General features: G+C 37.8%; 1 protein-coding gene across 1 annotated transcript in view; it reads left to right on the top strand.

Moving 5' to 3' along the window:
• The window catches only part of Jam2 (junctional adhesion molecule 2), a 55059-nt gene that overhangs the window by 6954 nt on the left and 22833 nt on the right, over window positions 1–25272 (top strand). The window contains exon 2 of the mRNA XM_042677008.1: window positions 21467–21532. Coding sequence (XP_042532942.1) covers window positions 21467–21532 — 66 coding nt within the window. The remainder of the gene's footprint in view (window positions 1–21466; window positions 21533–25272) is intronic.

Below are 25272 nucleotides of genomic sequence, written 5' to 3'. Positions count from 1 at the left end.
GGAAAGTGCTAATTTTGAAAAGAGAGAAGGGTGTTTATGTTTTTAAAATGCTCTAGAGGCACCTTAAAATAGAAATGGATGCTGATTAGCAGAACTGACACCATCACAGAACAAACTATGACTCAAGCACCTTATTTGTCTAATAACAAACACACAGCTATATATTACAAAACTATTTACATCTACATAATTCCATAGGAAGTGTGAGATCATTTTGGTCCATAAGGTGATTTTTGTACCAGAACAAGTCAGCTTCTTTTGTACCTTGAGTGTGTGTGTGTGTGTGTTTGTGTGTGTGTGTGTGTGTGTAAGTATGTGTGTGTGTGTTCATGCCACTTGACCTCAATACAGTGTCTCTACTTTACAACCTGCATTGTTCTCTGTTATTATTATCATCATTAACGTTCTTCACATGGCCAGATCCAATTTATCCCTTGAAGGTCACATTTTAAAATCTTTGAAGCTTCTCTTTGACTTTCCATCTCATCCAATTCCTCAAAGCAGAAGTCTACAATCTGTTATATGCCAGCGTTCTTGGTGTATTTCTGTTCTCCTAAGGCTCATACAAGGCTATATAGTTATAATGCTTCTCCTTCTCTTTGAATTGTGGGATTTTTGAATCTAAAGACATCCTTGGGCCTTCTTACCTAGCCTCAGGCCTGGCACATAGTGGTTGTTTAATAATTAGTTAAATAAAATCAGGAAACATGGAGATTACTTGTTAGCATCACATAATTACATTACTATTTAATAATAAATAGTACAGAGATAGTAAATAGACATAGATAAACTTAATAATCTATGTTGAGTGCGTAACTACTCTCTCTAGAGCTCTTGTTTCCCCTTATTAACTCTGGCCTCCCTGGAGTTACAAGACATAGATTGATTGGTGTGTCTTAATATTTTTAAGAAATTATGCTCATAGCTCAATGCTTCTATTGTTAAAACATATAAACTCCTCTTGAATGGCTAAAAACTGACCAAAAACTCTGAGGAAGCTGGGAGGCTGAGATACGAGGATTGCTGTTTGAAGCCAGCCTGAGCAGGGTGGCTTCAATTAACCAGCAAAAAGCTAGATGGAAGTGGTGCAGTTGCTCAAGTGGGAGAGCACCAGCCTTCAGTGAAAAAACTATGAGACAGCATTCAGGCTCAAGATTACCTATAGACATGGGGGAATTGTAAAAATCATTCTCTAGAATGGTGCTCCAGACCCTCCTCTCATGGTCACATCTCTCAGTTGAGATCAAAGCAATCCATGACCCATAATAGGCTAAAGTTTATTAAGAGTGATGAGAAGATAAAGCCTGATAAAGTGATCTTTATTTTTAAACCAAAGGCACTTACTTCTCTTAGGCATTCTGTCAGATATTTCCAGTATCTCCTTGTGAGCTCTTGGTAACTGCTGCTTAACATGGAGGAACACTTGTTCTGGATCTAGAGGACTCATCTCCTCAGACCCAAGGTGTCATCTACCAGATCAGTGTTAGATGAGATCTAGCCTGAGAATTGCAGCCTGTTCTCCTGTCTCAGAGAAACTGTGGGAATGTGTTGGAATGTTTGGAAAATCATGTCTGGAGTAGCATCTGCAAACTTTTTTTTAAAGACATATTCTACTTCTTTTACGAAAAGTACAGCCACAATATAAGCTTTTGGTTAGAAATATGTGTATATATATTCATTTCTGTAATAACTCATTGCAGTAATTATAAAACCTGCACAGAATAAATGTCAAATTAATGGGAAAACTGAAAAATAAACAAACAATAATAACCTTGGTAGGGGAAAATATGAAATGATAATAGCCCAGAACTACATTACTGTGTAACTTGTAGAATTAAGACACTGTAGGATGTCACATGAATAGATAACTAATGGATAGGACTTAGCCCAACTTCTCTTGGAAATTCACGTGTACACATATGCCTATCTAGTTGTATCTGAAATCAAGGAAGATGTTTAAGATTGGTATAGTTACAGTTATATCTGTTTGAGGAAAAAATAGATGTGAAGTTGGCAGTGTCCTTGAAAATAAGTTCCAAATAGACTGGAGATCTAACTACTAGTAAATATATGAATAAAATCGCATTCCCTCCCTCCAAAAACACAAACAAAATAATTAAGGGAAGAATTCTTGTGAACTATAAATATGAGAAAATAACCTGAGCTAGATACCAGGCTCATGCTTATAAACCTAGCTACTGAGGAAGCTGAGATCTGGCCATCATGATTGAAGGCCAGCGTAGGCAGAAAAGTTTGTGAGGCTTTGTCCACAGTTATCTAACACACACACACACACACACACACACACACACACACACACACACACACACACACACATTCGTGAGCATCTGCATTGGAAAACATAAAGGCAGAATAAATAATCCAGTGGTGAATTATGTAGCCTTGAAGGAATGAAGGTGAGCTATGTACCAGGATCTCTGGGGAGAGTGAACAAGGTGAAGAACAGTCAAATGCAGAACACAACATCTTGTGTAATAAAGAAAAGAATATTGAAAGGCTAAATGAAAACTATCAACATTGGGTGGAGGGGACAAATGGAAAACACTATTCTTCCTATTATTCAATACACAGATTCAGTTTTGAAAATTTAAATATTTTACTTCAAAGAATTTTTTAGAATCAGAAAAGCAGCTTTCTCTAAAGCTTGAAAACCAAATGAATTTAGTGTAAGTCAAATGAGTGATATAACCAGGGATATATGCCAGTTTGAGTTGGAAACATAATATTCTGTTATATACCAGAATATGTTTTAAGGACAGATATAATTGTAAAGATATACTGAAATTTAGTAACTTATTTTTGACAGCATTGGGATGTGAACTCAGGACCTTACGTTTGTCTGTCAGGTGTTTTACCACTTGAGTCATGCTCCAGCTCCAGAACTTTAGTAATTTAAAATAGTAGTTTTGTTATTGTGAAATGACATCAGTATGTTGCAAGATAATGTAAACAATTAAGTATACTAATGCCCACAGTAGTAGATTATAGTGCAAGAAAAGATATATGAATAAAGTTTTACAGAGTTAAGTGAGAGTCCTACAATGCTGAGTTTGAATTAGAAATATCAGTAAAGGTCATAATCCTGTATTTAGTTATTTATATTTATTTATTTGCTTATATTTATTCTGAACTGGTCGTGGAGCTTGAATTCAGGGCCTGGATGCTGCCTCAGCCTTTTTGCTCAAAACAAGCACTTAAGCCACAGCTCTACTTCCAGTGTTTTGGTGGTTAATTGGAGTAAAAATCCCACAGGCTTTCCTACCTAGGTTGACTTTGAACTGTGATTCACTGACCTTAGACACCAGAGCCTGGCTCTTAATTTCCTCTTTGCACTTCCCTTCCTATCTCTGACCACTAAAGAAATTTAGAAGAAGCCATAGCAACTTGTATTAGTCAGATTCGATTAAGTAACAGCTTTAAAAAAAACAAAACCTTGGTAATTGGGCTGGGACTGTGGTTCAGTGGTAGAGTGCTTGCTTGCCTAGCGTGCATGAAGCCCTGGCTTCCATGCCTCAGCACCACATAAACAGAAAAAGACAGAAGTGGCGCTGTGGTTCAAGTGGTAGTGCTAGCCTTGAGCAAAAAGAAGCTCAGGGACAGTGCACAGGCTCTGAGTTCAAGCCCCAGACCTGGCAAAAAAGAAAATCATAGTAGTTTGCCACATCATCATCATCATCATCATCATCATCATCATCATCATCATCATCAGTATATTATTATTATTAATAGTAGTAGTAACAGCAACAGCAGCAGCAGTATTTTGCTTGTGTTCATTTTGGTGACTTCAGGTCTGCTGCTAAGTTTTTGCCTTCTTATTTTAGGGTCCAGACTGAATGAGTGACATTGTTTGGGAACAGTGAGTGATAGAGCTAAACCATGTAATGAGAGTTTTGTTTTGTTGATTTATTTTGTTTTGTTTGAAACAAAATCTTGCTGTGTGGTCCAGGCTGCTCTCCAACTATGTCCTCTTGCCTCAGACTTTCAAGTGAAGTGAAATTACAGGTGTTTCCAAATGACCAGCCATTCTATTTTATTTTATTTATTTTATTTTATTTTTGTTGGTTGTGGGGCTTGAACTCTAGGCCTGGGCATGGTCCCTCAGCTTTTCAGCTCAAGGCAAGTGTTCTACTGCTTGAGCCACAGCACTACTTCTGTTTTTCTGATGGTTATTTGGAGATAAGAATCTCACAGACTTTCCTGCCTGGGCTGGCTTTGAACTGCACTCCTCAGATCTCAGCCTCCTGAGTAGCTAGGATTACAGGCACCAGCCACTGGTGCCCGGCCTTGACCAGCCATTCTTAAAGCTTATACAAGATATTTTAGTTGCACTAGAAAGCAACAAAGACAAATGAGATTATATCTCAGGGACTGAGGAATCCACATAAAATTCTCTTGGAATTAAGATTAACCTTTGTAGAGAACCTCAAGAATTAAAGAAAGAAGAGGCCTGAGGGAGCTTGCTCCCTCCATCTATGAGGAGCTGGCCCTCACCAGACACCAAGTCTGCCAGCCCTCCTGGAACTTCCCCGCCTCCAGACTGAAAGCAATACATTTTTTTTTGCTGTTTATAAACTACCCAGACTATGCTCATTTATAATAGCACCAAGAATGGATTAAGTCAGCAAGTTTCCTGGAAATATATGAAATCTATGTTCTCTTAAACTATTTGTCTTAACCAAGGTGACTTGTATAATAAACACAAAGTGTGTTTAAATTGTGTTTAGTCAGTTTCAGCTAATCAATTTCATACAGAAGAATAAGCTTCATTTCAAACAACAAAACCTTATCATCAACTAGAACTGCAAGGTCTGGGGTAATACAGCAAAGGCTATCAGTAAGTTCAATCTACAGCAGCTGCATTTTTCTTTGCATGTCAGTGGCCTTTCCAGTACATTTCTTCTGAAAGGGATTTGAATATTTTATCTTCTAAAATGTAATCCACCAGATAAATATATCTGCCAGATAGTGCATGTCACCTACATAGACTGGAAAGCAAGAACAGATAACTATAAAAAGAGTTGGGTAAATTTGTAAAAAAATGTAAAATGTGCCGGGCGCTGGTGGCTCACGCCTGTAATCCTAGCTACTCAGGAGGCTGAGATCTGAGGATCGCGGTTCAAAGCCAGCCCGGGCAGGAGAGACCGTGAGACTCCTATCTCCAATAAACCACGAGAAAACCAGAAGTGGCGCTGTAGCTCAAGTGGTAGAGTGCTTGCCTTTAGCTGAAGAGCTGAGGGACAGCGCCCAGGCCCAGAGTTCAAGCCCCACGACTGACCAAAAAAAAAAAAAAAAATGTAAAATGTCTCCTTGTATTTATTTAATAGAGACCAGTTTGCTCAAACCTCTCTCATCAATCCTCTAACTTAAAAAAAAACATTAGAGGGTCAGAGTATAGACCAGCATTTCAAACTCTTGAGGGGTAACCAGAGGCAGGATTTGAGCTGCTGAGTCCTAATCCCACGTTAGAAAACGTGGCATGAGGACTATGCTGGGAACTATGCTGGGAACTGTAAGGCATAGTAGACTGCTGAAGAGGTTTCAGGGCCAATGAAAATGTTCTTTCTGGTGTTCATTCCGCAATGTAAAGGCACTAGTTGGGAAGAAAGAAGTCACTACCTCTGTCTTGTTGCATATGGATTTTCAGTCAGCAGACAGCATCCTGCACGACTTTGTAAGGATGACAATTATTTCTTTCATAATAAGAGAATAATTTAAATACTGCATTTAGAAAGTGGTGAAAGGCTTAAAGATCTTTATGTGTTCTTAAAATACTGTTGACCATTTGTTAGGTTGGAAGCATAACTGCCCCTATTAACATGAATAAATGCCTTCCACATTCACAACTCAAAATTCAAAGCAGCATTGATCTGAAGCATAAGCTATTAGCTTGTAATAAATAAATATTTCATGATCTGAAAAAAAAAATGTGACAAATTGAGCTGGACACCGCTGGCACACGCTTGTAATCTTAGCTACTCAGGAGGCTGAGAACCAAAGATCACAGCTCAAAGCCATCTCTGGCAGGAAGGTCCATAAGACTTTTTTCTAATAACCACCAAAAAGAAAAAGAAAACCAGAAGTGGAGCTGGGACTCAAGTAGTAGAGCATTAGCCTTAAGCAAAAAGCTCAGGGACATAGCCCTGGCCATGAGTTCAGGACTGGCACACACGAACACACACACACACACACACACACACACACACACACACACACACACACAAAGTGGATAGGTTACCTAAATATAATTACATTTATTATTGTGAAGGAGTTACCATCCAATTTCATTACCCTTAAGAGCATCACAGGTTGTTCAAAAGGCATCTTATTTAAAAATTAATTTTAAAAGAAAATATAAACAAAGATAAGTACTTTTATGTCCTAAACTTTCTTAATTGTATGTGTGATTTCATTAAATTGCTTTATGTTGTCTGACAACAGGACATGGCATTTTTCTCTGAAATAAAATATAACTCTTTTAGTTAATTTCCTTGGCACTACTTTGCAATTTCTTTTGTCTTGTATACCCGTCCAACTTTAGTTTCTATGGTTACTGGATCAATGAGAAAGTATTTGGAACTCTTTTAAATATGGTCTTGTATTTCTAATTTGGGTTCAGTCATTTGTAGTTTAAAAAATATGTCTCTTTTTGTGTTATATCTTTGAGAAAGTCAGGTTAACTATTCCATGATATGTTTGTAATTTCATAGATTTTTTTTATTGTTAAAAGGATTGGGTCAGGTTGCTTCAAGATGATTTAAAATATTTTAGGCATACTAAACTTGATAAGGAAGAAGACTCAAGATAGTATACTCAAGACAAGTATTAATTAAACATATCAAAACTAGTTTAAGTTTTTCTTAGCGAGAAGGTAGTCTTTCAAATTCATTTTGCTGTGAATAGGAGAATTATATTGAGCTTGGATTAGGAACAGGGAGTAATTAGAAGTCTAGAGAGGTCAGATAGAAAATAACAAGAGTTGAAAAGCCTCAAACTGTACAAAAAGGCCCTGAATAAGTTGTGTGTCCTGTCCAATACTTCTATTGTAGTTGTGAGAACAAGTATAGCAAATGGGTCATAAGGTAGATCATAAAGTTCTTTAAAAAAAAAATTGAACTTTAGCTGGGCACTGGTGGCTCATGCCTGTAATCCTAGCTACTCAGGAGGCTGAGATCTGAGGATCACAGTTCAAAGCCAGCCCACGCAAGAAAGTCTGTGAGACTCTTATCTCCAATTAACCACCAGAAAACCAGAAGTGGTGCTGTGGTTGAAGTGGTAGAGTGCTTGTCTTGAGCTAAAGAGCTGAGGGACCATACCCAGGCCCAGAGTTCAAGCCCCATGACCGACATAAAAAAGAAAAAAGAAAAAAAGAACTTGATAGTCATGTTACATTAGCTATATAAGTGGAAAGAAGCAAGTTATAGAACAAAGCTTTCAAATTCTGTTAAGTGAGACTACGTTCAATCAATTAAGTCATGAACTATGAATAAGAGAGTGTGTGCTGGGGAAATTAGAGTAGGTAGTATGTGTGGAGTCAATTTGATGAAAATACTGTAGATGAAAGTCTGAAATACTGTGGTAAAACCTCTTGGAACAATAAGCATATGCCCCCTCCCCCCTCCACCACACGTACACAGAGTAATGTAAAACTTGTCCTGTGGAGGTGAGTGTACTAGTTGAAGAAGAGTGGGTGAATAGGCCCAATACATGTTTAAAATGGGACCAAAAAGATCATAGAGATTGTCTTAGAAAAGGGTGGGCAAATGAAGGCGAATGATGGAGGGAATGAACTTTATCAAGGTACATCGTATGTATGTATGGGCATGTCACAAGTAAATACACTTGTCCGACTAATTGATGGTAATAAAAACTGGAGGAAATTGAGGGTATTTTTATTTTGTGACACCTGAGTGTGCGATACGAGGCTTGAACTCAGGACCTTGTGCTCTTGCTCGGCTTTCTTGTTCTACCACTTCAGCTATGCTTCCAATTCAATTGAATTTAGAGTTCATTTTTGTTTATTTTTGTTTTGTTTTGCTAGTTAACTGGAGACAGACTCTAGAAGAGATTCTTTCAGCTCTCAGCCTCTTGAGAGCTAAGATTACAGGCATGAGACACATGCATGCGACACAGGCATGAGGTACAAGCCTGTGGGACTTATTTGATCATTAGAGTGATGGGTTGATACTGAACATTTATTTACTGGATGGAAACCAGGGCTCTTAATATCTTGTGGTGCACCAGACAATCTTTTATTAAGCATATTTTCAATTGTGTCATAACATTATGATATATTAAACTGATGTATTAAAAACATGAGCACTGCTTTGTGGCTCACAATTTAGGTTACTACTCTAGAAGATATTTTTTTTTAATTCCATTTTATTCTATTTGAGAACATACTGTACAGAGGGGTTACAACTACATGGGCAGGACAATGCATACATTTCCTACCAAGCATTGCAGCCTCCTCCTTTGTTTACCCTTCACCTCCCTTCCCAGTAGAAGATATTTTTTATTTATTTATTATTATTATTATTGTGAAAAAACTGTACAGAGGGGTTACAATTACATGGGCAAGATAATGAGTACACTTCTTATCAAACATTGTAGCCTCCTCCTTTGTTTCCCCTTCCCATCCCTTCCCATCCTCCCCCACCATCCTCCCCGCCCCCTTCCTACCTCCTCACATCAACCCCCCCCCCTCCCCCCGCACCAAAGTTGTAAAGTTCGTTTTCGACATAACGACTCGTACATCTCATTGGTGCAAGGGGTGTATCCCTATTTAAACGATTTGTTTTTCCCCCTTCCCCTCCACCAATTATACTGACATCAAATACAGTGAAAACAGGGGTTATACCGTGGGGGAGAGGCATACACAGCAACAAAGAAATCATCTTATAAATGTGTTAGAAACAATCTCATGAAAGAAAAAAAACCATTTGAATACATATCTTAGGGTTCATTTCCCTAACATCAACTTATCTGACCTTTTCTGATTGACTCATACATATACTAGATATTGCAAATAAGGGAAACCATGGGACCTATGTTTCTTTGGGCCTGGCTTACTTCACTTAATATAGTTTTTTCCAAGTCTTTCCATTTCCTAACAAATGGGGCAATGTCATTCTTTCTGATGGAGGCATAGAATTCCATTGTGTATATATACCACATTTTCTTGATCCATTCATCTACTGAGGGGCATCTGGGTTGGTTCCATATCTTAGCTATGGTAAATAATGCTGCAATAAACATAGTTGTGCTGGTAGCTTTAGTGTGGTCTTGTTTGTGAACATTTAGGTACATGCCCAAAAGTGGTATTGCTGGGTCATAGGGGAGTTCTATGTGGAGTCTTTTCAGGAACCTCCATACTGCTTTCCAAAGTGGTTGAATAAGTTTACACTCCCACCAACAATGAAGTAAGGTCCCCTTCTGTCCACATCCCCTCCAGCATCTGTTGTTATTAGAGTTCTTGATTTTAGCTATTCTAACTGGAGTGAGGTTGTATCTTAATGTTGTTTTGATTTGCATTTCTTTTATGGCTAGGGAGGTTGAGCATTTCTTCATGTGTCTATTGGCCATCCTTCTTTCCTCTTCAGAGAAGTTTCTCTTTAAGTCTTTAGGCCATTTATTTTTTGGGCAGTTGTTTCCTTGAAGATTTGTTGTTGGGGGATGTAATTTTTTGAGTTCCAGGTATATTTTAGATATGAGACCCTTGTCTGTTGTATGGCTAGTGAAGATCTTCTCCCAATCCGTGGGCTTTTAGTGATCTTGCTAACTATGTCCTTTGCCATGCAGAAGCTTTGCAATTTCATGCAATCCCATCTGTCCAAATTTCGGCCTGTGCCAAGGAGACCTACGGTTTCTCCTATTACATCCTGTAATGTTTTCAGAGTGTCTGCTTTGACTTCGAGGTCTTTGATCCATTTGGAGTTGATTCTGGTGCAGGGTGATATATAAGGATCTAGCTTTAGTTTTCTACAAGTAGTTAACCAGTTTTGCCAGCACCATTTACTGAAGAGGCTGTCTTTCTTCTTTCTATTTTTTTAGCTCCCTTATTGAAGATTAGATGGCTATAGGTCTGTAGGTTCATTTCTGGGTTTTCAATTCTATTCCATTTGTCCTGAGGTCTGTCCATGTGCCAGTACCAAGCTGTTTTGATTACTATGGCTTTATAGTAGAGTTTGAAATTTGGTATTGATATTCCTCCAGCACTGTTCTTTCTGTTGAGGATCGTTTTTGCTATTCGGGGTCTTTTATTGTTCCATATGAATTTTTGGATTGCCTCTTCTATTTCCTTGAAGAATGAGGTTGGAATATTGATAGGTATCACATTGAATTTGTAGATAGCCTTGGGAAGTATTGCCATTTTCACGATGTTGATCTTTCCAGTCCAGGAGCATGGGAGTTTTTGCCACTTTCTAAGTTCTGTTTTGATTTCCTTTTTCAAGTTTTTAAAGTTTTCGTTATAGAGGTCCTTCACTTCTTTGGTTAAGTTAATTCCTAGGCATTTTATTTTTTGTGGGGCTATTACAAATGGAGTTGCTTTCCTAATTTCAGCCACACTTTTCTCATTGTTGGCATACAGAAAAGCCATTGATTTTGGGGGGTTAATTTTATACCCTGCTACTTTGCCAAAGTTTTGAAACAGCTTGAGTAATTTGGGAGTGGAGTCTATGGGAGTCTTTAAATACAAGATCTTGTCATCTGCAAAGAGGGAGAGTTTTACTTCTTCTTTGCCTATTTGGATCCCCTTTATGTTTGCATCTTGTCTTATTGCTGTAGCTAGGCATTCTAATACTACATTGAAGAGAAGTGGAGAGAGTGGACATCCTTGTCTTGTTTCTGGAAGATATTTTAAGAGTAGACTCCTAATGTTTAGTGTCAAATATACTCATATGTTTATCCTTCCATTGCAACTCATATAAAACTATTCTGAATAGTAATACAATACACTAAGTATTTTCAGTTTCAAAAATTGACTACTTCAGGTTATTGCTTAATCTTATATAGTTCATCCCTTAATCTAAAAAACATAAAGTTGTATACTCTTTTGATTGCTTAATAAAAATGATCTCAGGGGCTGGGAAGGTGTCTCAGTGGCAAAGTGCTTGACTTGCATGCCTGAGGCCCCGGGTTCGATTCCTCAGCACCACATAAGCAAAAAGAAAAAAGCCGGAAGTGGCGTTGTGGCTCAAGTGTTAGAGCGCTAGCCTTGAGCTGAAGCACTGAGGGATAGCGCCCAGGCCCAGAGTTCAGGCCCCACGACCGGACTTCCCCCCCCCCCCAAAAATGATCTTGAAGTGGTTGTAAAGGGGATTTTGATTTAATTAATCAGTTTATAAGTGCAATGCATCTTGGTCAATCCACCCGGTCATTGTTTGCTCATCTTTCCCAACCCTACTCATACCCTCACGTTCCATACTTCTACTTTCACATGTGTGCATTGAACATAGTGACTATATTCACACACTTTTCTTCTCTCCGTTCATCTACCACCCTCCTCCTGACAAAGCAGTTTTCATTAAAACTGCACTCTTCACATTTGGGTTCATCTCCATAATTAATTTTATTCTTAACATTCAGTAAATGTTAACTATCTTTCCATATTGTTACTTGCACTTGCAGGAAAGAATCCCAGGTTCTCAGTGTATAAATATATTAGAGAAGATGTAAGGAGATGGCTGTGATAGAAATGAAAACAGCTAAAGCTAGAAAAAGAGGGTCAGGGATGTGGAAGGGGGGAAGGTGGCATGCTGAAATGACATAGAGTGCTCAGAGTAGCTGTCATCAAGGAAGCATCCTTAAGTAAAGACTTGAGGTAAGGGAGTTATAGCCATCTGAAGGATTAGCCTTTCAGGCAAAGGAAGCAACCAGACCTCATTCTGCTTTAGGAGAATAAGGAAGGTCATTGTTCCTAGAGCCAAGAGAAGGGAGAGTACAGAAAAATTCTAAAGGCAATAGGCTAGCCTGCTGTGGGGAAATGGAAAATAGATTCAATGGACTGATGAAAAGACTTCCAAGATGCACCTTGACATGTGAAAGGGTCACACGAGCAGATGGGCTGAGATTGGATTCTAGAGGGCAGAATAGAAGCAGAAGGCCAATCCAGGCAAGAGGTGCTGGTGCTCAGACCACAGAGGTGACAGCAGAAGTAGGAGGGATGTGGACAGATTCTGGTTGTGTTCTAAAAGGAGATTGGACAGAGTTTACTGATGAATTGGATTTGGGCTACGATAACAGGAATCATCGAGGATAGCTGCCAAGTTTTCAACCACAACTGAAATAATTGAGCAGCAGCTCATCTGAAGTGGGAAATCAGAGCAGGTTTAGAAGATGAGACTTGGACATAGAATTTGAAGCATGTTAAACCTCGATGTGCCAAGGTTGAGTACACATTTGTGTCTTTGTCCAGAGTTCAGCAAGGTTGTCTAGGCTGGAAATAAATATTTGGGAGTTGTTAGCATCTGACACTGTTAATATAGGAATCTGGATTATATCTGGGAAAGAAGTGTGGATGGAAGAGTTGACTAAGGACAGGTAGCATGAGGGGAAAACTAGGAAAGTGTGTGCTAAGTGTGTTAAGAAGACGATGTGATGAATTGTGTCAATTAACGTAATGATGATAGGCGTTCAAGCTCATAAATTATGTCTGACACACAATGAAACACACTTGTCACAGTAAAAGGTGGTAAAATCTAAATCCCAGACTTCCTGCTGCTTTGTTTCAGAGGCTGCTGAAACAAAGACGTCATCTAGTTATTTTTAAACAGGAAAAATGTATAGTCTTAATAATTTATTTTTTTTGGGGGGGGGGTCCGGTCATGGGGCCTGAACTCTGAGCCTGGGCGCTGTCCCTCAGCTCTTCAGCTCAAAGCTAGCGCTCTACACTTGAGCCACATCACCACTTCCGGCTTTTTTCTTTTTTTGCTTATGTGTTGCTGAGGAATCAAACCCAGGGCCTCATGCATGCAAGGCAAGCGCTCTACCACGGAGCCACCTTCCCAGCCCTTAATAATTTATTTTTGAGGGCAAAAACATTCATTTATAAAAATACAATTTCAAAATCATCAGAGGAAAATAGCTAAAGCACATAGTGAATGAAACCTATAGTAAGATATATGGCAACCCAGGAGCACAGTTCCAACATAATAGCTGTGTCAATGGGTTTAGTGAAAAGGATTACTACCATAGGCAATAATAGAAAATCTGTATTTTTGTAGCTGTAGAAATAATTGTGCCTAGAATTTGGTTTAGGCTGGCTAAAACATGGTTCCTATACCTTAGGAATTTCACTTCTAGACATTTATTAATTAGCAGATTGCTACGTATTCATGTATAATTTCCATTCACCACCAAAAGTGATATTAAAGTTATCATTGTAAACATACATATTATAACTTTATAGCATAATTCTTTATTTTTATAGTCCAGCCTAATATATGATTGCTGTGGAGTCATTTATGAAACATTAAATGTACATTCTTACATTGTAAAAAAAAAAAAAAAACAGGCAGAGAGGAGAGGAGGGCCAGAAACAGGTATTTATTGAGAATCTTCCATGTGTCAGGATCTAGGCTAAGCATTTGTGTGATTTGTTTAATTTATACCACCAGTGAAGGAAGATATTCTGAGATTCATTTTACTTTATTAAGGAACCAAGGCTGTACCTTGGCCCATGTGATAGGAATCCAGTGTCATGTTTCTAACCCAGTGTGGTCTTGTTACTTCCCTATTAGTTATGACTTTCTGAAGGCAAAGAATGATTGTGAAGAGAGCCGGGTACAATAGCACATGCTTGGAATCACAGCTTGAAAGTCTGAGGCAGGAGGATTTCAAGTTTAATATTAGCCTGGGTTATATTATACAGAGAAACCCTACCTCAAACTAAATGGATTCTATTTTCATGTATAATGAAGACTTGGATCATATTTGTAACAAGCTTATATTTTTTACCCATCAGGACTTCCATAATGCTTTTAATTGGATGTCAGATAATATTTTGTCAAAGAGCTACACTATTGAAAATGGTGGTAGCAGAACACTGCTCAGTTCTCTGTGGATGTGAAGTGAACTCCAACACATCACCAAAAACTGAAGTGCTAAGGCTTGCTGTATAAAATTTCACAATGTCTGGTTGACTTTCATAAATCCATTGAGTCATTCTGATGTTATACTGGATCTCAAGCAGCTGTTTCACCTGAATTCTATCATGACAACTAGACTTTTATATATTATATTTGGACACAAGTAAGCCCTTTCTCACTGCTTTTAATACTCCATCAAATGAGTTTTAAAAATGGGCTCTTTTTTTTTTTGAATAGCACATACTGAACTCATTTCCTGACTATTCCAGCAGACAGTGCCAAAAGTCCTGCTGATTTGGATGTGCACGGATATTCATCAAACGATTTTTTTTCATCAGTCTGGTTGACTGAGTTCGTGTTTGTATAAGCTCACAGCTGGGTGTATAGGACCAGCTCTGAAATAAGAGAACACCTCAGAGAATGTCCTTACCAAAAGATAAGGAAAATGACAGCCCTTAGATTCAGACCACACGGCTCTCAGGGTGTCTAATTCTGAGATGTCTTGCCTGACAGATGCAAACTTGACAGTAGAGCAATGCCAAGCCATTGTTTCCATGTTTTGGACTTCAAAATAAATAGTGGTTTTTTTTTTTCTTTTGGCTTCCTGAAGACTAATCAAAGGAAACATGAAGCAACAATAAGCTGGGATATTCCCCTTGGTTTGCAGAATGTTTCTGTAAGCATTTGTAGTAATAGAATACAATTAATAACACATGTTTGAAATACAAGAGTTGAGATTTTTGACTCATCATCCAGCACATTTGAAAAATAAACTCTATACAAATCTCACATTTGCAGACTTGAAGTTTAGTAGAAGGAAATGTAACATGCTAAGTCATTGTTCCTGTAAAATCTTTTTTCCTTGTTTTTGTTTTTGTAAACACAGGGTCTCATGCATGGCAGCCACATGCACTACCCCAGGGGATCTTATAAAACCTTTAGTGTTTTAAAGACTACTACCATTATCAAAGACTACTACCATTATTCTCAAAGACTACTTTTTAAAAAAATCAAAGCTTGGGATTGTCAAATTCAGTAAGTTAAATAGACTCATTAATGAGAAGCTGCCTCTAATTCTATGCTATGGTGGACTAATACTATTCTATGTAAGAAAAATAGACTAAGAATAATCTCAGTTTTGCAAATTTTGTAAAATGTGCACACATTGTGAGGCCCTGTCCACATGCGTGCCAAACCACTGGACAATGCCCACTCCAAAGTTGCCTCCACACACTGAAGCTTTGTTAAGGTCACACTTAGTCTCGCTTGATGTGCCCATTCATTACACTTTATCAGTCTTCTATTTCAAAGGAAGATGGATACTTCTTTATAATAAGTCTTGCAAAACAAAATTCTCATTTATAATAACCACTTTTGTAAAATGAAAACATTTTAAATACTAAACTGTTACTAATGATTCCCCAAATCAACTCAGTAAGCCAAAAAACAACTTGAGGGTAAAAGAATGTTTACAATAAGATGAAGCATCAATGTGGGGGGTGGTGAAAAGAGGTTAATGGATAGTCAAGTGTTATTGCTCACATCTGTTGCTTAAGTAACTTTAAAAATATCAAATAGTTGTGGAACAACTGTTCTCCTGTCTTCCTATCCAAATACTATCTGTAGAGACTATGTGAATCTGCTTTTAGGACATTTTGTGCAGAGTCTCAGATTCTCAAAGGATATCAGAATTGGAATTGGTGGTTCAAAATCAGATTCTGGAAACTCAGATTCAGGAAATATGTTTCAGGCATTTGCCTAGAGCTCATCTTAATCTTAAGAAGTGATCAAGTATTGACCTAAACATAATATTTTAGCAATTACTGTGGTAAACTAATTTCTACTGAGAAATGTAACTACCCAGTGTTTGGGTTTGTTTTAGAGTTTAAGCCTTTAAGAGCCATATCAAAGTGTAAGAATTAGGTAGTTATAATTATCGATTAAAGGACAATGAGTAATCTTAAGTTCATGTAGCTCTCAAAGACTGATGTGGCATTCCTCCTGAAGAAGTGTGCACACCCTAGACCACCCATGCTTTTGGCAATGACACATGGAATTTTTATTTGTTATCTCTATATCATAATCACAGGTCTGTTTTCTTATTTGACATTTTTAGTAACTTCCTGTCTTTCAGTGTTGCATTGATTTTCTGGCACTTAATCTTAGGAAGAGCCAAGTAGAACATAGGATGATCAACAGTTGGAGCTGGGCATAGTGACTTACGCCTGAAATCCCCGCAACTTGGGAGGCCTAGGTAGGAGGATGGAGATTCAAAGCCAGCCTGGTGCATTGGGAGGTCACAGTGAGATCCAGTCTCAAGCCAGATGTGGTATACACATGAAGCTGTAGGTAGGAGAACTGAGATTGAAGGTCAGCCCAGGCAAAACATGTGAGACCTTATCAGAAAAACAAAGCCAAAAGGGCTGGAGGTGTGCGTCAAGTCTGAATAGGAAGAGCAACACCATATGAGTTCAAGCCCAGTACTTCCAGGAAAAAAATAAATAAATCAAAAGAGTAGTAAACAACAGTGGCTCCATTGAGCATGTCATTTGTAATAGCATCATTTTGGAAGATGACATTTCTTCATTTTGTGTTGCAAGTCTGCTGGATTTGACTGGAGCTTATCTACATAGAATACAGATAATGTGACAGGGAAACAAATTATGTTTGGCTAAGATTGTTACCTGAAGGGCATAAAAGAAAGATTATAGAACCATAAAATGGCTTCTTTCCCGGTGAGAAATTCAGTCACCCATGGCTTTCTTATGCCCATGTCCACCATTAAACACATGAAGATATGCCAAATAATGCTTCCTTGGAAGGTTTTAGAATTTATATTACTTTGAGAAGTCAGCTTGTTTTCTCAATGGAATACCCTGAAGGTTTTTTTGAATATCCAATGCATTTAACGCCTATGAAAACTTAAACGGTAGTTTTTCTTGTATTCATATTGTTAAAGACATAAAAAGGGGGGAATTATGCAACTTTTGTCCAGTATGTAATAAATATATTATATTTTTATATGTAATATATAATAAATCTATTAAATTCATTTGTAATGTTAATATCCATTAATGCTGTCATTGTAAATGACAATTTGTAACATACTTTCTGAATAGCTTTCAGATATTAAGAATATTCTGAATATCTTTCAGAAAGTTGATAGTGTATATGAAGCCAATCACAATGACTAGGTTATATGATATTTGCTGCATTTTTTTTACAATGCCTTTTGTTTGAGGCACACTAATTAGACAAACATCTTGACTCAATTGTTACATCTGTCAACTAAGAATATTAAAGGGACAGATACATTTCTTGCCTAGAAGTTAAGTTCTTAAGGGGAACTTTATTCATATTCAGAATCACTCCCACCCTTGAATTGTTTAGATTTTGTTGGTGTTTGTTGGTCATGGGGCTTGAACTCAAGGCCTGGGTGCTATCCCTGAGCTCTTTCCCTTAAGTATAGCACTCTACCACTTTAATCACAGCACCACTTCTAGTTTTCTGGTGGGTAATTGGAGATGAGAGTCTCATGGACTTTTCTTTCTCTTTGTACTTAAGTATGGCTCCTCTTCTCTGAAAACAGAATTTGGATGTCTCATTAAGAGGAAGGTTTAGAATGTCTAGTTTGAGAGACCAAAGGGTTTCTGTAGTCTATTGGTGTCTATTCCTCTCTTCTTCTTCCCTACCCCATAGATCTAGCATAGGTGAATGATTGGGAATAGATAACTATATATCTATATCTATATCTATATATCTATATCTATATGTATATATATATATATGTATATATATATATATATATCTTCTGATTCCCACATCATTGGGTTACTTTCTATCCATATAGTTATCCATATAAATCCTAATTCTGGGTATTATTATTATTTAATTGGTAAGCCTGAGTAACTATACTTTTAGTATAAAAGAAGAAGTGGAGCTGTAGCGCAAGTGGTAGAGCACTGATATTGAGAAAAAAAATTTAAGAACTAGGGACAGCACTCGTTCCCTAAATTCAAGACCCAGGATTGGTGCCCGCCCTCCCCCCCCAACAGGAAAAATGTAAAGATATTTCTACAAGGTTGTTTTAGCAAGGTAGTTTTTTTTTTTAGTAAGATATTTGCACAAAGTAGGTTTATAAAGAAGACAACTAGATTTGAGGAAAAAGTATACTTTCTCAGACTTTTGAGACATTTTCTCAACTTCAGATTATATTGAAGTGTTCCTCAAATGAGAACAGCCAGAACCTCTGAAGAAAATAAACATTGTCAGTAGGCAATTCAGTATTTGAAAGGTTCAAAGATGGAGGGGACAAAGATTGTATCTTCCTATTCTCTCCAGATTCCCCTCTGTTCATTTCCAGGGGGCACAAGTCTTTAATGTTTTGTCTAGTTAAGTGTGTTAAAATACTTAAAAACAATCATAAGAATTGTCAGTCATAATTAGAGCTTCTGTAAGGGGGAACTAGTTTTGATTATACATTGTCAAAAGGTGAGACATTCCCACCCCCAAAAGTATCCTTAGAAAATTTTACAAAATAATAGCTCAGAAGGATAACCATTGAAAAATTTCCAGAGATTTTTGTCATTAAACAGAGAATAACACAAGAAGAATATACATGGTCCTATCTTTCCCTCAGTACATTTTTTTTAGGATTCTGACTTGGTTGCCTTAGTTTTTACTCCTCTTCTTCTCTCTAAAGATCCAGACTCTGCCTTTGAATGCTAGAAAATATAACTAGAGGAGGAAAGAAATGGGAAAGACCGGCACACAGGCAGGAGGGATGGGAGTTTCAAAGAAAACTGGGAAGAAAAAGATAAAGAATTGACATTTGAAAAGATCTATAGAAAAGGGAGCTGGGTGATGGTGGCTCAAGTCTGTTATCTTACTCTTAAGGCTGAGATTTGGAGAGTTGAAGTTCAAAACAGAAAAATCCACAAGACTCCATCTCTAATTAACTAGCAAAATGCCAGAGCGGAGGCATGGCCTCAAGTGGTAGACCACACAATGTATGGAAAAGGAGGAAAAGGGTATTTTAAAGAAGACTTGATCCCTTCATGGTCCTTGAAATGTAGTAGCAAATGAGTTATTTTGAAATTGCAGTTTGATAGCCCTGACACTTCTCTTAAGACTGAGCCCCAGGGGGCCACTGCCTTACACAGATGGATTTGCAGCTGTCAATCACAAAGAGCATGGAACCGGGGTTACCCACTTCCCTCGGAAGATATCTGCAGTTTAAAGATACAGAACTTGAATTGTTAGCCAGCGGAGCTAGACCTATGAGTCCTGTAGAATTTTCAGAGTTTTTCTCTCACAGCTAGATTTGCTATCCAGGCTCCTAAAGGAGACAGGAAGAAAAAGAGAACATTTTTCTGGAGTTTGATAGGTTCCTTAGGAAGTCTAATTTATGTACTGGTGCCCCTATAAAAGACTAGGTCAAAGAAAAAATGCCACCTCAGATGAAAGAGTTCACCCATTCTCAGAAATATAACAGCTACCTTTTATAGTTATGAAATTTTTCAATTTATGGTTCTTTTCTAAAGAGCTGTTGATTTGTTTCTGGACTTGCTACTTCAAGCAAGTCTAATTTTAAGTCTGGAGTAGTGGTTCTCAAGCAGCATTGATGTCTGTACTCCACCCTTAAGGCACATCTGTTTGGAATTGTCTGAAGAGCATTTCAGTTGTTATGACTTGGGGCTAGGTAGTGCCTCATCATGTGGTGGGTAAGAACCAAGGATGAAGCAGGGAACAGCTTCCTACAAGAATGAGCCAAGCCTGTGGTGGTCTGGGGCTTCCCCCTCTGTGATCTCCATACTGATCCCTAATCACAGCTTTGTCATGGTCAGTGCTTTGCTTTTATTGTAACGAATCTCCCAGATTATGCTATCTTTCAGAGAGCAAAGGAAATGTCTATTAGCATCTTCATGAATCAACATGCATTCCTTGACAAAGTCCAGCTTGGAGAAAAAAAAAAGGTGGATAAAAATGGTACCATATGCCAGGCACCAGTGGCTTATGCCTATTATCCTAGCTACTCAGGAGGCTAAGATCTGAGGATTGTTGTTTAATTCCAGCCTGGGCAGGAAAGTCTGTGAGACTGTTATCTCTAATTAAGCATCAAAAAGCTGGAAAGAGAGCTGTGGCTCAAGTGGTAGAGTGCTAGCCTTGAGTATGAAAGCTCAGGGACAGTGCTGAGGACCTGCGGCACAAATAAAATGGTATCCCAAGTTGGATGTTGGTAGTTCATGGCAATAATCCTAGCTACTTAGGAGACAGATCTGAAAATCATGGTTCAAATCCCAGCCTTGGCAGCAAATCCAAAAGATTCATATCTATAAATAAACAGCAAAAGGCCAGAAATTGAGATGTGGTTCAAGTGATAGAGTACTAGCCTAAAGCAAGAAAGCTGTGTAAGAGCTCAAAGCCCTGAGTTCAAGCCACAGTCTAACAACACGCGTGCGCATGTGCACATGCGTACACACACACACACACACACACACACACACACACAATGACCTATTTTACATAATCCTTAGGCCAACTAATGAGTTAAGATTTACAAAGGATTAGGGATACGACGACACCTACTTGCTTAATAAATGTTAGTTCTCATCGTTCATCCTTTTTTCAATAGCCTGCTAAGATTATTTTGAAATTGATTTTCTCTCTCTGGCAGCACATATATTTTGGTCATTATTTATTTTCTTAAATGTTTGCCCAAGCTATCACAGTTTTAATTTTTTTATTTTTCTAATGTCTGGTTTTCAGTATCTGCATCTTCTCCTTGAAGCTAAAAGCACTCATCAGATTAGAAGAGGAAAAGAGATAGAGGATAAATATTTGAAGACATGGTACCAGGCAAAATCTAGCTTTCAGTCTGTGGATGAGAGGGGATGTATCATGGCAGTAACTATGATTTTGGCACAAGTGACCATGCAGTTTGTGATGTCTTTTCCTGTGATGTGATTTAAAGAAATGTGACAAAATTTGGAAGCAAGCTATGGAGTTCATCCCTATCCATGAACTTGCAGTGCATGTAGGAAAAGGAGAAAGAGATGCCCAGGAGAAAGGGAGACTTACAACTTTGACTTCAGAAGAGAGATTAGTATTTAGGACATGAAGTTTGACATCCAGGACTTCTAGTTTGGGGAAAGTATAGAAGCCAAAATTATTATACAGAAAATAAAAGTGACATGTATAGGGTTATTTGTTTTTTTTTTTAATTTGATGCCTTAAAATTAATGTGTAAAATTATGTGAGATTATAATCAAATGTATACCAATTTTTTTAGCTATTGCATTCTATTCAAGCATTTGAAAATGTACCATTTGAATTATCTGTCTCTTTTAATGTTTCAGATCATAAGGCATATGGATTATCTGCCCCCAAAGACAATCAAGTAGTCACAGCAATAGAGTACCAAGGTATAGTATCTTTCAGATTTTTATGAGCTGTGTTGTTTACATACCTCACAAGGATAATGCATCTCATATTGTTTTTCTATTGGTTAGGACCTCTGCCCTACCCCACATGAATTCTCTTGCCAGAAATGCTTCATAGTGTTCTTACCTTCAAAGGGAAACCTCCTCAGTGGAGATTTTGGACAATTAATGAAAAAAGAATGGACATAGATTTCCTATTACATAAATTACCAGCAAGAAGGACAATCAAATTTTTGAAAAAGAATCATAAATCTTTTAGAGTTTCTACCCAGTTAGAGGTAGCCAGTGGAAATCAATACCTTAAAACCTACCCTATACATTTTAAGATAGTATTGATATAGACTCTTTTAAGTTAGCTTATTCTTAATTATTGCAACATTTTTTTTTTTGCGATACTGAGATTTGAACTCAGGGCCTCTCCCTTGCTAAACAGGTACTCTGCCGCTCAGACACACGTCAGCTTCTTTCTTACTTTTTTTCTTTTTCTTTCTTGGTTTGGGGATTTTGGAATATTGTTTTTATAAAGGTAATGTACAGGGGGGTTACTGTTACATACATCAGGTAAAGAGTAAATTTCATTTTGTACAGTGTCATCCCTTCCCTCACTGTCTCCCAGGTTTTTTCCTCCTGCAGTGATTTTTTTTTTTTTTTTGGTCATGAGTCTTGAACTCTGGGCCTGACCACTGTCCCTCAGCTCTTCTGGTTTTCTGAGTGGTTTATTGGAGATAAGAGTCTTATAGACTTTCCTGCCCAGACTAGCTTTGATCCTTGATCCTCGGATCTCAGCCTCCTGAGTAGCTAGCATTACAGGCATGAGCAACCAGCGCCCAGCTATAGCATTGACGAGTTGTAAAAGTGGGGATTCATTTTTGACATGTCTATTTATGGATAAAATGCATCTTGGTTTGTTACCCCTTCAAATCTCTTTTTGGCCCTCTGCATTTACCCACTCCCTCCCACTACTACCCACATCCCAGTCTAGAACTGGCTCAACTTCCTGATTGCCTTTTGTTACACTACCTGTTAATTGTTCAAAGTGATTTTACTATGCTACCTCATACCTGCAAATACCATGTTTTAGATAGATTGATCATACATGGATATGATGACACATATATTTGCAGCTCCCACATACAAGAGAGAAGGTGTGACCTAAACCTAATTTATATTGCTTGATATGGTTTAATTTTTTTAGGTTCATACATTTCCCTGAAATGTACTCTACCACTGGAGCCACAGCTCCACTTTCATGTTTTTGTTTTTATTTGGTATAGTAGTTTAGTGGAGACGAGAGTCTCACAGATTTTCCTGCCTGGCCTGGCTTGGAATGGTGACTCTCAGATCTCAGCCTCCTAAATAAGCTAGAATTACAGGTGTGCGCCACCAGCTCCCCATGTTGTTTTAATTTGCATTTCTTTATTTAGAGATGCAATTCATTTCTTATTACTTATAGGTCCATTTTTACTTTCTTGGTCAAAACTACATAACAAATCCAGGTGTAGGGCAGACTTTCTGCATAAGGATTTATGGGTTGTATGGTGATCATTCTGGCAGCCATCTTAGATCCAACTAGCTTTTCCACAACCCCGCATGGAGAGGAACTACACCTATCTGACTTTTAAAGATAACCAAGATTAAAGTGGGGCAGAAATTCAGGTAGGACACCCAGATTATGACAAGATTAGGGAAAGGTAAGAATGTCACAGACAATTTCTTAGGTTAATTAGATCTTTTTAAGGGCTAATACATTACACAAACTAATAAGACACCTTTTCTTGTGGGCTAGTTTCAAATGAGGGGAAGAGGAAATGAATGATTGGGAATAATTTGGACCATGGAGAACCTATAAATGAGATAAGAAACTAAGAGGGTGAACTGAAGAGCCCAAAGAATAATCACAGGGGAAAGAAAACGTGGTGTAAGATTTCCCTCAGGGACACAGGAACTGAAGTTCACTCTTCCTCACCATCCTCTCCCTGCCCCTTCCTCCTCCGCTGCCTAATCACTTACTTTCCTCCAGGTTCCTGTGTCTGGGTTCACCTGACTGTGGTAAACATACATCTCTACCCTAATTGCCATGATATCTGAATTAGTATATAACAATTATATTCTCTAATCATTTACTGTTTTAAGAAAATTACTGAAGCAAAATTTATATAACTGTAAAATCCATCCTTTAAAAATAATAAATCTATCTACAGGTGTGGCTCAAGTGATAGGGTAGCAGCCTGACAAGCATGAGACTCTGAGCTCAAACCCCAGTAGTGACAATAAATACATAAAGTTATTCTAAAGATTAATTAATAATAAAATAAACAGTCAACTCAACAACTTTTGGTGCATGTGCCACCTCTGGTTCCAGAATATTCCATCACTCCAAAATGAAACCCAGTGCCCATTTATGTTACTTTTTAATGCATGTTTTATTTTTAACATAGAAAATCCTTCCATGATTTATTAAATGTTAGTCTCAGGAATGGCTGTGCAGGTCACTGTAGTTCAGTAGTAGAGACCATGCTAAGCATGTCTGACATTCTTGGTTTAATCCCCATTACTCCCCTCCCCCCCAAAACCCACTCTTACTCCAGAATAATTACTTTTAAATTTTTTTCTTACTTTACCTCTGCTCTATTAAATTAATAATGATATCATAATTCTATTTTATATGCACTCAGTTATGCCAATGCGACTCTCCATGAAACTAGATTTCTATCTTCAGACTCCTATATTTAGTTTTGGTCTATTTTATGCAGCAACTTAAGTCTATAATAATTTGTGATTTACTTATACCTGTGTGTGCATTCCAGCTCATTATTTTTTTCTCTTCTTTCTCTGATGTAATTGAATTCCTGCTTTGCAGGGATTCTGTTCTGTATCATTTCCCATGGAGGTGCCAGAAGCTGAATGAGACAGAAATCAGGGCAGCTTTCCCAGGAACATAAATTATAGGAACAGCCTCTTGCAGTGTCCAGCTCTGAAAGCTGTTAATCAGTTTAGTAGCAAGCATTTTCTTAAATGATTATCTTCTCTTGATCTAAATGAAACAGATGTTTTAGCAATAAAATGATCACTTTAATAGAAAACCTTGTCACATATTTCTTTTTTCATATCTTTGTGTTAAGCAAAATAAGATTTATGTTGATGCTGTTTTTTTGCTGTCTGAAACAGAGGTAACATTTTAGTTCTGGTTTGAGTAATTTAAAGGGAAATTTGTAGGCCAAATATGGTGGTTTATGCTTGTAATCCTAGCTCCTTGTAAGGTACTGACTAGAGGTTTGTAATTCCAGAAGGGACTAAGCAAAAATATAGCAAGATTCTGTTTCAATTAGTAGCCGTGCATGCCTGTGATCCCACCCACAGAAGAAGCAAATATAGGAGGATCACTGTTCAGGTCATCCTAGGCAGAAACACAAGTAGTTTTCTAAAAAAATAACTAAAGCAAACTGGTGGCTCATACCTGCAATCCTAGCTACTTGAGAGGCTGAGATTTGATGATGGAGGTTTAAAGCCAGCCCCAAGCAGGAAAGGCCGTGAGTCTCTTATCTCCCAATTAACTACCAAAAAAACTAGAAGTGAAGCTGTGGCTCAAGTGGTAAAGCACTAGACTTAAGCAAAAGGAGCCAAGGGACAGTGCCCAGGATTTGAGTTTATGCAAGAAAATAATAATAACTGAAGTGAAAAGGAATGAGGGTGTGACTCAAGTAGCAGTTTCTGCTAATTCA

The sequence above is a fragment of the Dipodomys spectabilis genome, unplaced genomic scaffold (assembly GCF_019054845.1).
Source record: "Dipodomys spectabilis isolate Male_0828 unplaced genomic scaffold, ASM1905484v1 ptg000032l, whole genome shotgun sequence".
Taxonomy (NCBI): domain Eukaryota; kingdom Metazoa; phylum Chordata; class Mammalia; order Rodentia; family Heteromyidae; genus Dipodomys; species Dipodomys spectabilis.
The sequence above is the reverse complement of the archived record's forward strand: the minus strand, read 5'-3'. Positions and strand labels throughout refer to the sequence as shown.